This window comes from Urocitellus parryii, chromosome 1 (assembly GCF_045843805.1).
Source record: "Urocitellus parryii isolate mUroPar1 chromosome 1, mUroPar1.hap1, whole genome shotgun sequence".
Classification (NCBI taxonomy): domain Eukaryota; kingdom Metazoa; phylum Chordata; class Mammalia; order Rodentia; family Sciuridae; genus Urocitellus; species Urocitellus parryii.
Window position 1 is genome coordinate 191,281,061 of NC_135531.1, and position 12,888 is coordinate 191,293,948.

Sequence of the window (12,888 nt, forward strand, 5' to 3'; positions counted from 1 at the left end):
GTTTGCTGCCATCAGATGTCCCTGTGCTGTTGCCCTGCCTTTGGCCCAATGTGCCCTCTACCTGGAATGCCATCCCTGCTTGTCTGTGGGCATCTTTCAGGCAGAGGCCTTGGACTTCATCTTACACCCTAAGGATGCTCTGCACTCCCCCACCCCCACTTCCACTTTGGTAAACCCACCAAGATGATGTAGTTGTCACCATGACATGCACATTGCTCTTATTTTTATTTTTTTTAAATATTTTTTTAGTTGTAGATGGACACGATCTCTTTATTTATTTACTTATGTGGTGCTGAGGGTTGAACCCAGGGCCTCACGCGCGCAAGGCAAGTGCTCTACCACTGAGCTACAACCCAGCCCACATGTTACTTTTAAATAGCTAACTAGAAATTAATTCACTCTGGTTGTGATTACCAATAAATACTGGAAATTAGACTGGAGTTCAAAAATGACCACCCCTACTCTTTATTTTCCATAAACACGAGGGATAAAAATCTCATCTCTCTCAGGATGGACTTTGTAGTCTGTGTCCTACCCACTCCTAGACAGTGTCAGCAGATGTCATCAGACCTTAGTTAACTCTTGTGCAAATGGTAGTGACTGTGAACTTATCCCTGGCCACACGTGTAGAACAGGTCCATGTGTCAGAATGCTAGTCCCAGGTCCCTGTTTCCCAGGGCAGGTGGATTGGGGTTAGCCCACATAGACAGATGTCTTGCCTCCTCTAGCCAGGGCTCTCCACAAGCTATCCAGGGCTCTCCACAAGCTATCCAGGGCACACCTTCTGTGGAGTCTTGGGCCCAGGTCCTAGCAACCTGCACATTGCACTACATTCCTCTCTGGAGTTGTCCTGGGACCCTGTTTAACCAACACCAGGGGTTCCTGCTGCTCCTGTAGTGATATACCTAGGAAGAGCTGAGGGCACCACCATCCCCTAGACCAGTATAAGGGATGAGTAAATAGTTTCTGCCCTGAGAGAGTGAGGCAGATCATCAGGAGGCTGACTCACTCTGTGACCAGAGAGAAAAAAGGAGGACACCACAGTTCATCCCAGAGGACAGAGCTGTAGGAGAGGCTGACTGTGAGATCCCAACTGGGTTCCATTTTTATATTCAGCACCTAGGAGTACCAAGCCCACATGGGAGTTGTGGAGATGCAAGACCCACCTTGAAAGCGAGACACAAGCCCAACTTCCACAGTAGACCCTAAGGACATGTCAGGGGGGACACCATGGTTCCATCCAGAGTGAAAGCATGGAACTGGAGGGTCTTTTGGAGAGAAGGATCCAGGCATGAAGAGTCTGGGTAGGGGCACCACACAAGTGTGTCATGTGGGCTGGAAGGTCACTAGGGTTTCAAAAACAGGAAGTTTCCATGTATTCCTCCTTTTCCTTCACTACGACTTGTCGAGTGCCAGGAAAGTGGGGACTTTGAGAAGTCTGTTGGGACATAAGAGAGTTTGATCAGGGATGAAAATGGGACACATCTCTTCCCCTCCAAGATGAAGGAGCGCAACTTGATGTACCCTATATGTTTCTTTCTAGCAATAAGGTCCTCTGCTCCTTGGATTCTGGGGCATGCTGGAAAAGCCATTAGAAGCCTTCAAAGGACTAATATCCTAGGGCTGTGGGCAGAATCAAACTTACCTCAAGAGAAGGGCTATCCCGGTATTAGAAAAGGAGGCCAGAGAAACTTCTGAAATGATGGGGTGAGGCTGGTTGTCTGCCAGGTGGGTGGACAGTCGGAGCCAGGGTGCCCGTGCAGCACTCAGAGCATCTGCCTCCCGACAGGTCCCAGAACCCAGATGACTACTGGATCCTGCTAGGGTACAACCGGATGACGGATCCCAGTAACTACAGCATGCAGATGGCAGTGAGCCAGCTTATTGTCCACCCAGATTTCGACAAGCATCATTTTTTAGGGAGTGACATCACCTTGATGAAGCTGCACGTGCCTGTGAATTTCAACTCCCATGTCCTGCCTGCCTGTCTCCCAGACAGCTCCACAAAGCCGGACCCTAAGAGTTCCTGCTGGATAAGTGGCTGGGGGATGACAGTTGATGAAACTGATCATGCAGGCAAGCAAAAGAGGGCAAGGGGTTGGGAGACCATTGTAGGCCCTTCCTGTCCTTCTAAAACTTCACATATTCCTCAGTCTACTGTGAAAACAAAACAAAACAAACAGAAAAAATAAAAAAACGAGAAGGAAAACAAACAAAAAAAAAAATACCTCTTACTTTCAGAATCAGAAACTTGAGCTCTTTGACTCCAGAGCCATTCTCATTTCCAGGGCTCTGAACAGCCAGACTCCAAGGTTCTGATTTATCTTTCATGGCTATGGAAAGTGTTGAGTATCCATAAGAAAAGGACCTGTGTCTGGCTGAGACCAGCTGGGGCATTTATGACTAAAGGACATTTACCTCTCTGAACCTCACTGCTCATCCATGAGTGCAAGCAAAACTTGCCTATTCTGCCAGTTTCCACAGGTTCCACATCTGTGGACTCAAACAATGGTGGATCCAAATCATTGGTGGGCCAGCCACGGTGGCCCATGCCTATAATCCCAGTGGCTCAGAAGGCTAAAGCAGGAGAATCACGAGTTCAAAACCACCTTCAGCAATTTAGTGAAACCTAGTCTCTAAATAAAAATTTAAAAGAGGCTAGGGTATGGCTCAAATACTCCTGGGTTCAATCCCCCCTACACACACACACACACAAAATGGTGGGAGAAGAATGGGGGTTAGGTAATATGTATTTTCATTATTCTATAAACAATATAGTATAACAACTATTTACATAGAACTTACATTGTGTTAGGTATTACAAATAATCTAGGGATGATTTAGAGCATAACAAAGTATTTGTTCTATGCATATACTATACCTTTTTTTAATAAAGGACTTGAGCATTTGAAATTTTGGTATGGGGTCCCTGCAGATACTGAAGGACGACTGTGTAGAGTTTTTGTTGTTGTTGTTTTGTTTTGTTTTTTGTTTTTTGGTACTGGGGATTGAACTCAGGGACTCTCGGAACACTGAGCTACATGTCTACCCCTATTCTGTATTTTATTTAGAGATAGAGTCTCACTGAGTTGCTTAGTGCCTCGCCATTGCTGAGGCTGCCTTTGAACTTGCAATCCTCTTGCCTTAGCCTCCCGAGCCGCTGGGATTGCAGGCATGCACCACCACGCCGGGCTGACTGTGTAGTTTTAGGTTGAGAGGGAGAATGTCAAGCAAAGATTTTTACACAAGAGTGAATGCTTTTGATTTAGGAAAATATACTGGTGAGTGAAAAAAAAGAAGCAAAATGTAAATTTGGCGTGATTCATAGGGTTACTATCTAGAAGAACATCTCTGCATGGACTTTGGAGACAGGAACTTCTTTGGGGTTGAGATCAGAATCATCATCCCTGGTCTTGGTCTCTAAATGTCAATCATGAGAATAGCTAACACTTCAACATTTCCAAGGACACCCTGCTGGGATGTATTGTCGCACTCCAAGAACCACTGGCAAAGCAAGGAGGATCTCCAAAATGGGTCTAGATAATAGTTGGAGCATGAAGGGAAGTCATGGGCTGGGGCAACCACGAGGGCACAGAGTAGCTGACATCAGTGGGCCCTCAGTGTCCTTTCTCCAGGCCCTCGCCTGACCACAGTTGCTTGGCCTGAACTCAGGTCTGGGATTTGCCACCCATCAGGGCCTTAGATAGCAAGCACTGTGCCAAGTTAGCCATCATCCTAGCATTGTGTTCCTAAGTGGGGACCCCAGGCCACATGTGTGAGTGACATCTGGAAATAGAATCCAGTTGTCCAAGTCCACTTGCTCCTTGAGATGGGGCCGGTCTTATTGGTACCCGTGACACATGCCACTGGTGCATCTTAGCCAGACTGAGAGTCCCAGTTCCCATCTTTGCTGCCTCCAGCACTGTCTCCACAGCAGCCAGAAGACTTGTTTCTGAAACATAAGTAAATGTTTCTATGATTTTGAAGTGTGCTTGGGATAAAATCCCAATTCCACAGACTGGTGAGGAGGGCGCTGCCTATTCTGGGCCCTGCTATGATTGTGTCTCATCTTTTCAAGTCACACTGACCTCTGTCCTGGTCCTTGCCACACAGACCCCTTACTGTGGCTCTTGAGAACACCTTTTCTCCTGGTCTTGCATTCAACAGGGAGGCCTTCCCAGCCCCTGCCAGCTAGAGTGGGCACCCTCCATCAGCAAGCAGGCGGGAGAGGGAGTTGGCTTTGCCCTGGGCTGCACCTCACATCTGAATCCTCTCCCACAGAATCACTGCCACCTGCCATAACACTTCAGGAGGCAGAGGTCAGTCTCTTAGACAATGAGGACTGTAACGCCTATTATAGATATTCAGACCCCAACGCAACTGGCTCAAAATCTGTTGGTGTCTTTGACGACATGGTGTGTGCTGGGGACCCCATGAATGGAACATCCATCTGCCGGGTAAGTGAACCAACTCACAGTCTCCGGCTGGGCTCGGCCACCTCTCTGCTGCAGTGTTCCCTCCCCCTGGGTCTTCTTTGTACCTAGAGCCCCTAAAGAGCACCGTTAATATCCCATCCATTTTCTTTGTATCTTGATGAATTTTTAGAAAGGGATATATTCATATACCAGCACCCATAGGGTCCCACTCATTGCCCCTTCCTGTCAATAACTCCTCCAGAATAGCCCCCTCCTAGTTTATAAGGTGCTGTGGCTTTGTTCTTAAACTTAGCCTGAATGCAAATCAGATGTGATGAGGGCTTTTGCCTTTTAGTCACTAATATATGCTAGTGACATTTGTCCATTCCACTGTGTAAGCACACATTTCTACTTATCCCTCCGCGTATTGGTGGAATTGGGGGCAGTTTCCATTTGGGCTCTCTGTGAATGTCATTGCTGTGAACATCCTGTGTGTGTGAGCTTTAGGTCCCCATTTTGATTGGAGGTCACCCTGGTAGTGGATTGTTATTTCATGACTGTGTCCATTTATACTCCCATCAGCAGTGAGTGAGAGTTCAATTTGCTGCACGTTGCTGCCAATTACTCAGGATCATCCACTCTTTTCATTTTAACCACTGTATGTGATTTTTGATCTGCATCTGATAACTAATGAAGATAAATATTTTTATATGTCTATTACAAACTATTTTTCATATATTATTGCCTTTTTGTGAAGTGTGGGGGTCATCTGTCTTTTGTATTGAATCATAGGATCTCTTTATATATATTTGGATATGGGTCCATCATTGGATGCATGTATTATGAATGCTTTCTCTGTGTAAACTTTCCATTTTATAGTGAGGAAATTAAAGAGAGGACGTGGACAACACTCTAAGGATGCATGGCCATAAGTTAAGCGTGAAGAGTCTCTGACCCCCTTGAGAGTTGTGTTCCCCCCACTCCTGCAGCCTCCCCTCCCTCTTTTGCACTTTCCCTCTTGCTCTTGCTCTTTCCTGGCTGGCTCTGCAGCTCAGAAGTATTCTCACATGCTCACTTCCTGACCCCACAACCTCCTCCTGCTACTCAGTCCTCACTTCTCACCAGGCCTTACCTCTGGCAGGTTTGCATATGCTCTTTCTTGCTCTCTTGATTTGGATCCTCACTTCTGTCTGTCACACGCTGCAGGAGGCCCCTCCTGTCTCCCCTGCACTCTTCACCCCTCCTCTGGACACCAAGACCCAACCTCTTCTCAATGGTCAGCCTGCTATTCTTGCCTTGCATTTGAACCTGGATAAAGAGGGGATCTGACATGGAAAATCCTGTGTGCTGACCATTTCCCACTGGACACTGCCCCCTCCCTTCTTCCACAGCTATATCCTGACCAGTTCCAGAGCCCTGCTGCTGGTCTGGCCCCAGCAGCCCCAGAACATCCTTTCAGAATCTGCACACAGTCCCTTCACCTCCCTGCTGAGAATTTCCATGTCCTTGCCTGTCTCCAACCACACTCAGGCCTCACTGCTCCTCCAGTCTCCTCAGAGAAGCCCTCTGATGGTCCAGTTAGTGCAGACCTTCTGGGACTCTTCCTGTTGCCTGTGTGGTCCCCTTTCCACATGTGGACTTGTCCCAACAAGCACTGCTTGCATAGAGACTCCCCAGGGGGTATTATTCAACAGAAGGCTAGAGGGCAATATGTTTCTTTGAGCTCCTATTTTTGGCTTGTGAGGTAAAGCCATTTCACCTGTGATTTTTAAAAGGGACCTTCCCTTCTGGGGCCCTGCCATACTTAACAGTACCCAGCATTCTTCTGAAGACCCTGGAACTCTGTGTTTCCAACTGAGCCCCAGACTGGGCCCACCTCTTTTACCCTTAGCACATTCAACAGCTTGGCATTTTCTAAAGAAGCTCAGTTAAGGAAATGAAGATATGCTAGAGACTTATTAAGTCAAAGACAAAAGGCATAGATACCTTGCTGGACAGAGGATTTAACCAAAGTCCCTGGGCCAGGCCTCCAGGCCAGCCACCTAGCCACCCCATGGACCTCAAAGCCATCTCCCATGTGGATGAAAAGGTGGAGGGCACACTGTGGCTCCTAGCATCCTCCAGTGCCTTCTCAGAGGTCTGTGACTACCAGGCTATGGAATGGGTCTCTAGGGTCCTGGCCTGGAAATATTGATCCAGGAGGTTTCCCCTGTACCTGGATTTTATTTATTTATTTATTTATTTGGGTACTGGAGATTGAACTCAGAGACACTTGACCACTGAGCCACTTCCCCAGCCCTATTTTGTATTTTAATTTATGATAGGGTCTCACTGAGTTGCTTAGCACCTCACCATTTGCGAGGCTGGTTTTGAACTTGTGATCCTCCTGTCTCAGCCTCCTGAGTCCCTGGGATTATAAGCGTGCACCACTGCGCCCGGCCATCTGTACCTGGATTTTAAAAAAGTACCTCTGTGGTTCTGATGAACACGACTCTGAAGATGTTTCTTAATGGTAGAGCTCCTCCGAGTTTAATCTCTAGTACTGAAAATAAAAAGAAAAGAAAAAATTATCAGGGTATGGTTGGATGTAAGGGCATGAGAAAGCCCAGAGCAGGATCCTGGGATAAGCAGCAGCAACAGAGATTTTTGTCACTCCTAGGCTCTCAGGAACAAGAAAGGGAGAGCCTTGGAGAGAAGAGTCCTTTGGAGTTGCAAAGACAGCCAGGAGACCCCTCGTGTCCACCTTGTCCTCTCCATACTGGATAATGCATATTCCTGCCTGTCTTGGTCCTACTACCCATGTCCTTTGTCTCTCTCCTCAGGGAGATTCTGGGGGTCCCCTTGTCTGCCCGCTGGACGGTGTCTGGTACCTGTTTGGACTGACCAGCTGGAGCGCAGAGTGCCGCTTTCCCGTTGGCCCCAGTGTCTTCACCAATCTCAGCTACTTCGCTAACTGGATCAAGCAGCACCAGAAGGAGGCTCCCACCCCCAGCAGCATCATGGCCTCATCTACACAAAAGCAGCCTGCTCTGAGCCCTGTCCTGAAGCCCAGGATGACTGTGCTGCTGTCTGCTCATTTCCTCCTGCTGTGGCTGAGTTTGGTCAGTGCTCAGTGACAGGCTCACAGCACGTCCACGCCCAGCTTTCCTCCACAAGGCCCCTGGCTGAGCTCTGCACTGTCCTTCCATGCTTCCATCTCTGGCCTGTCCTGTCCATCTAAGGCCCAGGCCTGATGAAATAAAAACAACCCAAGGAACTTCTGGCTCCTGTTTCGAACCTGTCAGTGCCATACCTCAGGCCCTGCTGGGCTTCAAGCTGCTTAGTGGCAGAAGGCCTCACTCCTCCCTAGGAAGGGACAGGTGAGGGGACACCCAGGGGACTGGGCTGGCCATATGTGAGTCTTGTCACTGTCTTCAGGCCCCAGTCTTGCCCTCAAGGGTATGTGGTTTTCTAGAAGGAGCCACAGTGCAGGGGTTGGAACCTCAGTATGTGGGGGAAGTTCTCATGATCCTGGAGCTGGATGATTTGTCCCCATTGAGTATGAGCAAGTGTCTTCCAGGCCCCCAGGTCACAGAGGCTCTTCTGGAGAAGTTTCAAGTAAAGGGCAAAGGGCCCTGAGGTCTGTGTCTTGGGTCAGCAATCTTGAGAGCCCTGTTGCCCCTGTACCCACCACCTCCCCCTCCCCATATCTGCATCAGCCTGGGCCCCAGTGCCTCTGGGCTTGCTTCAGCTTGTGTGTTTGAGGCTTAGAAGGCCCAGGACTTGCTGGCCTAGCACTCAGCTGGCCCCTGGAGCACTGGGCACCCACAGTTCCCATTGCCACTTATCTTCCACCCAGGGTGGCTCATGCCGCCTGGCCTGGTGTTCACCCACACACAAACTTCAGCCTTGTCCCTCAATAGACATGTTCCCGTGGGAAGCTTGGGGTTATCTGATTGCCCAAGTCCCTCAGGCCTCCTCTAACAGTGCAGGCAGGCTCCCACACCTAGTGTTCTCTGCAGACCTACTGGATCACAGCTTTAGCCCCACTCCCTGCTACCTGGGATCCACCTCAGCACTCACTTCTATTAGCCGGGTGCAATCTATTTTTACAGATCTGGATGGTTCAGTTACTTGTCTGAGGTCACGTAGGTAGTAACCTGAGGAGGATTTCACACCAAGATCTGGAGAAAGACCACAAGAGTTTGTTCTTCCCACTAGGGCAGGTCATTCCCAGAGGCCACAGGCCCTGTCTGACTTTTCCTTGGAGGCCACATTTTAGAGGCATCAGCTACCCTGCCCCCTGTGGTTGGTTGAAAGGGAGGTTCCCAGCGTGGAGAACACATCTTCAGGACTGGTGAGCCAGGGTCTAGGGGTATCCCTTGCATGACCTTTCACTAAAGGTATGGACTTTGTAGAGAGTACACTTAAGTTGGTATATTTTCAGAGTGCTTATTTACTGAAGAACCAATGTTTGTCTGGATGCAGTGACACATGCTTATAATCCCTGCAACATGGGAGACTAGGACAGGAGATCACAAGTTAGAGCCTAGACTGCGCAAATTAGAAGACCCTTCTCAAAATAAAAAATAAAAAGGTCTGGAGGTGATTCTTAATGGTAGAGCTCCTCTGGGTTTAATCTCTAGTACTGGAGAAAAGAAAAGAAAAATTATCAGGGTATGGTTGGGTGTAAGGGCATGAGAAAGCCCAGAGTAGGATCCTGGGATAAGCAGCAGCAACAGAGATTTTTGTCACTCCTAGGCTCTCAGGAACAAGAAAGGGAGAGCCTTGGAGAGAAGGGGGCTTTGGAGTTGCAAACACAGCCAGGCATGGTGGCACTCACCTGCAATCCCAGTGATGTGGAGGCTAAAGCAGGAGCATCAGGAATTCAAGGTGGGTTGGCGGGGGGATAGGCACTAGGAATATAACAGATATAAAGCACACCTGGGTTCTAGTCTCAGCACCATAAATAAATATCAATAAAATAAAAACAACTCTGAAGTCAAATGACTCAAATATACATTAAAAACAAAGATAATGCATTAACAAGTAAATAATAATCTAAAAATTATCAGAATAAAATTCTTAGGCATAAAAGATCAGTAAAAATAAAGTGACACAGAGTTGAAATAGTTTTAAAAGATGCATATAATCAAAAATAACTTTAAAGCTAACTAAATCAGAAAGCACACACCATTTAAAGGGAATAAATAGATTTTGGTAAAACAGTGGCAGCAGTTCCCTCTGAGCTGTCATAAAGTTTCCCCTCTGCTGAGGGGCAGACTCGAGGCAGGACACAGTCACAATAGTGGTCATGAGAGAGGAGACCCTATGAAAGTAGGGAGAAACACAGAGCCAGGAAATCTCCAGAAAAAAAAAAAAAAACCTACTGTGTGTTTTAGCATTTCACAGGAGAGAAGGCAGTCCATGCAAAGTTAGAAAAACTACATAAATCACATTCTCTCTATGACTTCAAGAAAACAAATATCATGTAAAAAAAAAAAAAAGTTAGCCCAGTACAGTGGGCACACATGTAATCCTAGACTCAGGAGACTGAGGCAGGAGGATCACAATTTTGAGGCCAGCATGGGTGACAGTAGACCCTCTCTCAAAAATAAAAAGTAAAAAGGGCTGCAACTATAGCTCAGTAGTGTCCTTAGGGGTCAATCTCCAGTACCTAAAAGAGAAAAAAAATTAATGGTTTTACCATAATGAAATGATAAATGTTTTAGGAGATGAATATGCTTCGCCTGGTTTAAAAGTGACATTACCCAGTGTATATATGCATTGAAACATTATTTTACCCCATTAATGTGTACAATTTTATGTTTTTATATTCTAGTTAAAAGATGAATTTAATTATTAGGCAAAAATTCATCAACTAATTAAGTAAAATTTACCCAAAGAGTGAAAAAGGAAAAAATTTAATGACAGAACAATGTTGGGGGGGAGGGGAGAAATAACTGCAGAATAACACCATTGCAGAAAAATGAAAGCACTTCTTCTCAATACACTTTGTGTACTACAATGTATTTCTTCCACAAACAAGGTGCAAGGCATTAAGAAAGGATAGAAACCAGGTCCAGTGGCATGGGAGGCTGAGGCAGGAGGATTGCCGGTTCAAGGCTAGCCTCAGCAACTTAACAAGAACCTGTCTCAAAACAAAAATAAAAATACTGGGAGTGTAGCTCAGTGATAGAGTCTGCTGGGTTAAACCCTTAGTACCTTAAAAAAAAATATTGAGAGAAAGAAGAAAAGAATGTGTAAGATATTAACTAACATCATCGACCAATTAGAAAAACTTAGGGAAAAAGTGAAAACCGAGTAATAAATAAGAAATATTTGAAGAATTACTTCAGAGAGCTGGTATGTTAGGATACTAACTTAGCATAGAGGAAGCTCCGGGTTCCTTCCCTTGCATGGTATAGGAGAGGGGAAGAATTGAAAATGAAGAAAAATTACTCCATAAGTGAAATGCATATTAAAGGAAACTAAGGGACAAGGGGTGCTTTATGAGAAACAGAAGGTGAAAAAGAAGAAAATATTTTTTTAAAAAAAATTAAGCAAGAGGCTATAAAGTTTCGAGAGGAAATGTCAAAACTTATAGATAAGCACAGATGAGAAAGATAAAAACAAAGCAAAGACACAAAGAGTTTGAATGTCCCCCAAAAGCCCATGCGTGAGAGAATGCAAAGAAGGCTTAGAGGTGAAATGATTGGGTTTATGAGAGCCTTGACCCAATCAGTGACTTAATCCCTCATGGGATTAACTGAGTGGTGACTGAAGGTGGGAAGGTGTGGCTGGAGGAGGTGGGTCATTGGGGGCCTGCCTTGGAGGTACACGTTTTGCATCTGGCAAGTAGAGTCAGTCTCTCTCTCTCTCTCTCTCTCTCTCTCTCTCTCTCTCTCTCTCTCTCTCTCTCTCTCTCTCTCTCCTGCCCAGTCATTATGTGAGCCTCTTCCCTCTACCACACTCTTCCACCCTGATGTTCTGCCTCTGATGTTCTGCCTCATCTTGAGCCCCAAGGAATGAAGCCGGTTGTCTACCCTCTGAAACCCTGAATCGCCACATACACTTTTCCTCCTCTGATATTGTTCTTGTGAGGCCTTTCAGTCACAGCAGCAAAAAAAAAAAAAAAAAAAAAAAAAAAAAAAAGCTGACTAAAACAACACTGGAGCAGCAATGGGGACACAGAAGGTATCAGCTTTCTCATTCCCCTCCCATCGACTCCAAGCCCATGTCCCTCTGTTTTTCTTCCTCATCAGCTTTTACTTACTGGATCCCTTCTCTTAAGTTTATGATGGAGAATTTCTGGAGCCGGAGCAGATGATCCACTCTGCACGTCCAGGCTCACTCCGTGCAGGAAACCTCTGTGCAGGGGGGTGCTCAGGTCAGAGCCGGGCTTCATGGGACTTCTCCAGCAGAGTGGGGCCTGGATCTTCTGACCCCCAACCCAGCTCCTTGCCTGGCCCTTAGAGTTGCTCAAAATGATTTGCTGTTCCATCCTGATATTGAGAAACCAGGGCAATTTTTGAAAGTGAGTGAGGAGAGCCAGACAGAGATTTTTATAGACATTGAAACCCTACTAATGTCAACTATCTGGCTGAGACCAAGTCCTTCTGGACAAGAATCATAGAAGAGAAAAAACTGGGGAAGGGCAACAGAGAGGAATTTATGAATAAGGAAGAGAGTGAAAAAAAAAAGAGAGAGAGACAGAGGGATTAAGCTGTATGCAGCTTGCTCTCTCTGTGTCTGCTCCTGAGGATGACATGAAGTTGTTTAGGGACAACAGTCCCTTATCAGGTACCTAGCAGCCCCCCAGGGGAACATCTGTGAGGGTGGACATGTTCTCACTTTGCCAGCGCAGCAGCCACTGGCGCTGAGGTCTGTTGAGCATGCTAATGGGGGCTGAGTGACTACATGTTTTATTTCATTTTGATTCATTGAAACAAATAGCTCATGTGCCCTCTGGGAAGAGACAAGGAGGGCATCTCCTTCCCTGACCTGGCAGCACAGATACCAGGGCCAGGCATTGTGAAGTCCTGAAGACACTTGAATAGTAAGGTCAATTTCTAGCTCCTACAGGAACTTCCACTGTAGGAAATCTCAGGAGCCACTAAGCAGAGATACAGTGCAGGCTGGGTAAGCCCTATGTTGGACACAGACAGAGCAGAGGGGAGGGGACCTTCCCTGTCATCAATAACTGTGGATGAGAGCCTCAAAAGCCACCTAGCTTCAGGTGGGTCCCATAGTCTGGACATGTAATTGGAGGGGAAGGGGTCCATCTCACAACTGAGCTATGCCCTATTTCAGGGGTGGGTTCAGCAGAGGTATGCAAGAGCTGAGTATATGAGGATGAGCAATGAGGAAGAAAGACATCAGCCCTTGCAAGGCTTATCCTGGGATAGGATTCCTGCCCCCATGATGATACAGACAGAAAATCTGCATCTGGGAATCCCAAGACCATTTCAGAGAAACTCTCAAGTTGATACGT

At 46.7% G+C, this 12,888-nt stretch overlaps 1 protein-coding gene across 1 annotated transcript; it reads left to right on the forward strand.

Moving 5' to 3' along the window:
- The first annotated feature begins 1,835 nt into the window (after positions 1-1,835).
- LOC113183280 (serine protease 40) lies at positions 1,836-7,531 on the forward strand. The gene is made up of 3 exons (XM_026389559.2): positions 1,836-2,076; positions 4,282-4,457; positions 7,238-7,531. Exons 1-3 carry the CDS (start codon positions 1,836-1,838, stop codon positions 7,529-7,531), a joined length of 711 nt encoding a protein of 236 aa, XP_026245344.2.
- Positions 7,532-12,888: the final 5,357 nt, after the last annotated feature.

Excerpts from the sequence above, each read along its gene's own strand:
- LOC113183280 (XM_026389559.2), top strand. The coding sequence starts at position 1,836 with ATGACGGATCCCAGTAACTACAGCATGCAGATGGCAGTGAGCCAGCTT. Across the intron at positions 2,077-4,281 it reads TGATGAAACTGATCATGCAG|AATCACTGCCACCTGCCATA; the intron begins GCAAGCAAAAGA and ends CCTCTCCCACAG. Across the intron at positions 4,458-7,237 it reads ATGGAACATCCATCTGCCGG|GGAGATTCTGGGGGTCCCCT; the intron begins GTAAGTGAACCA and ends CTCTCTCCTCAG.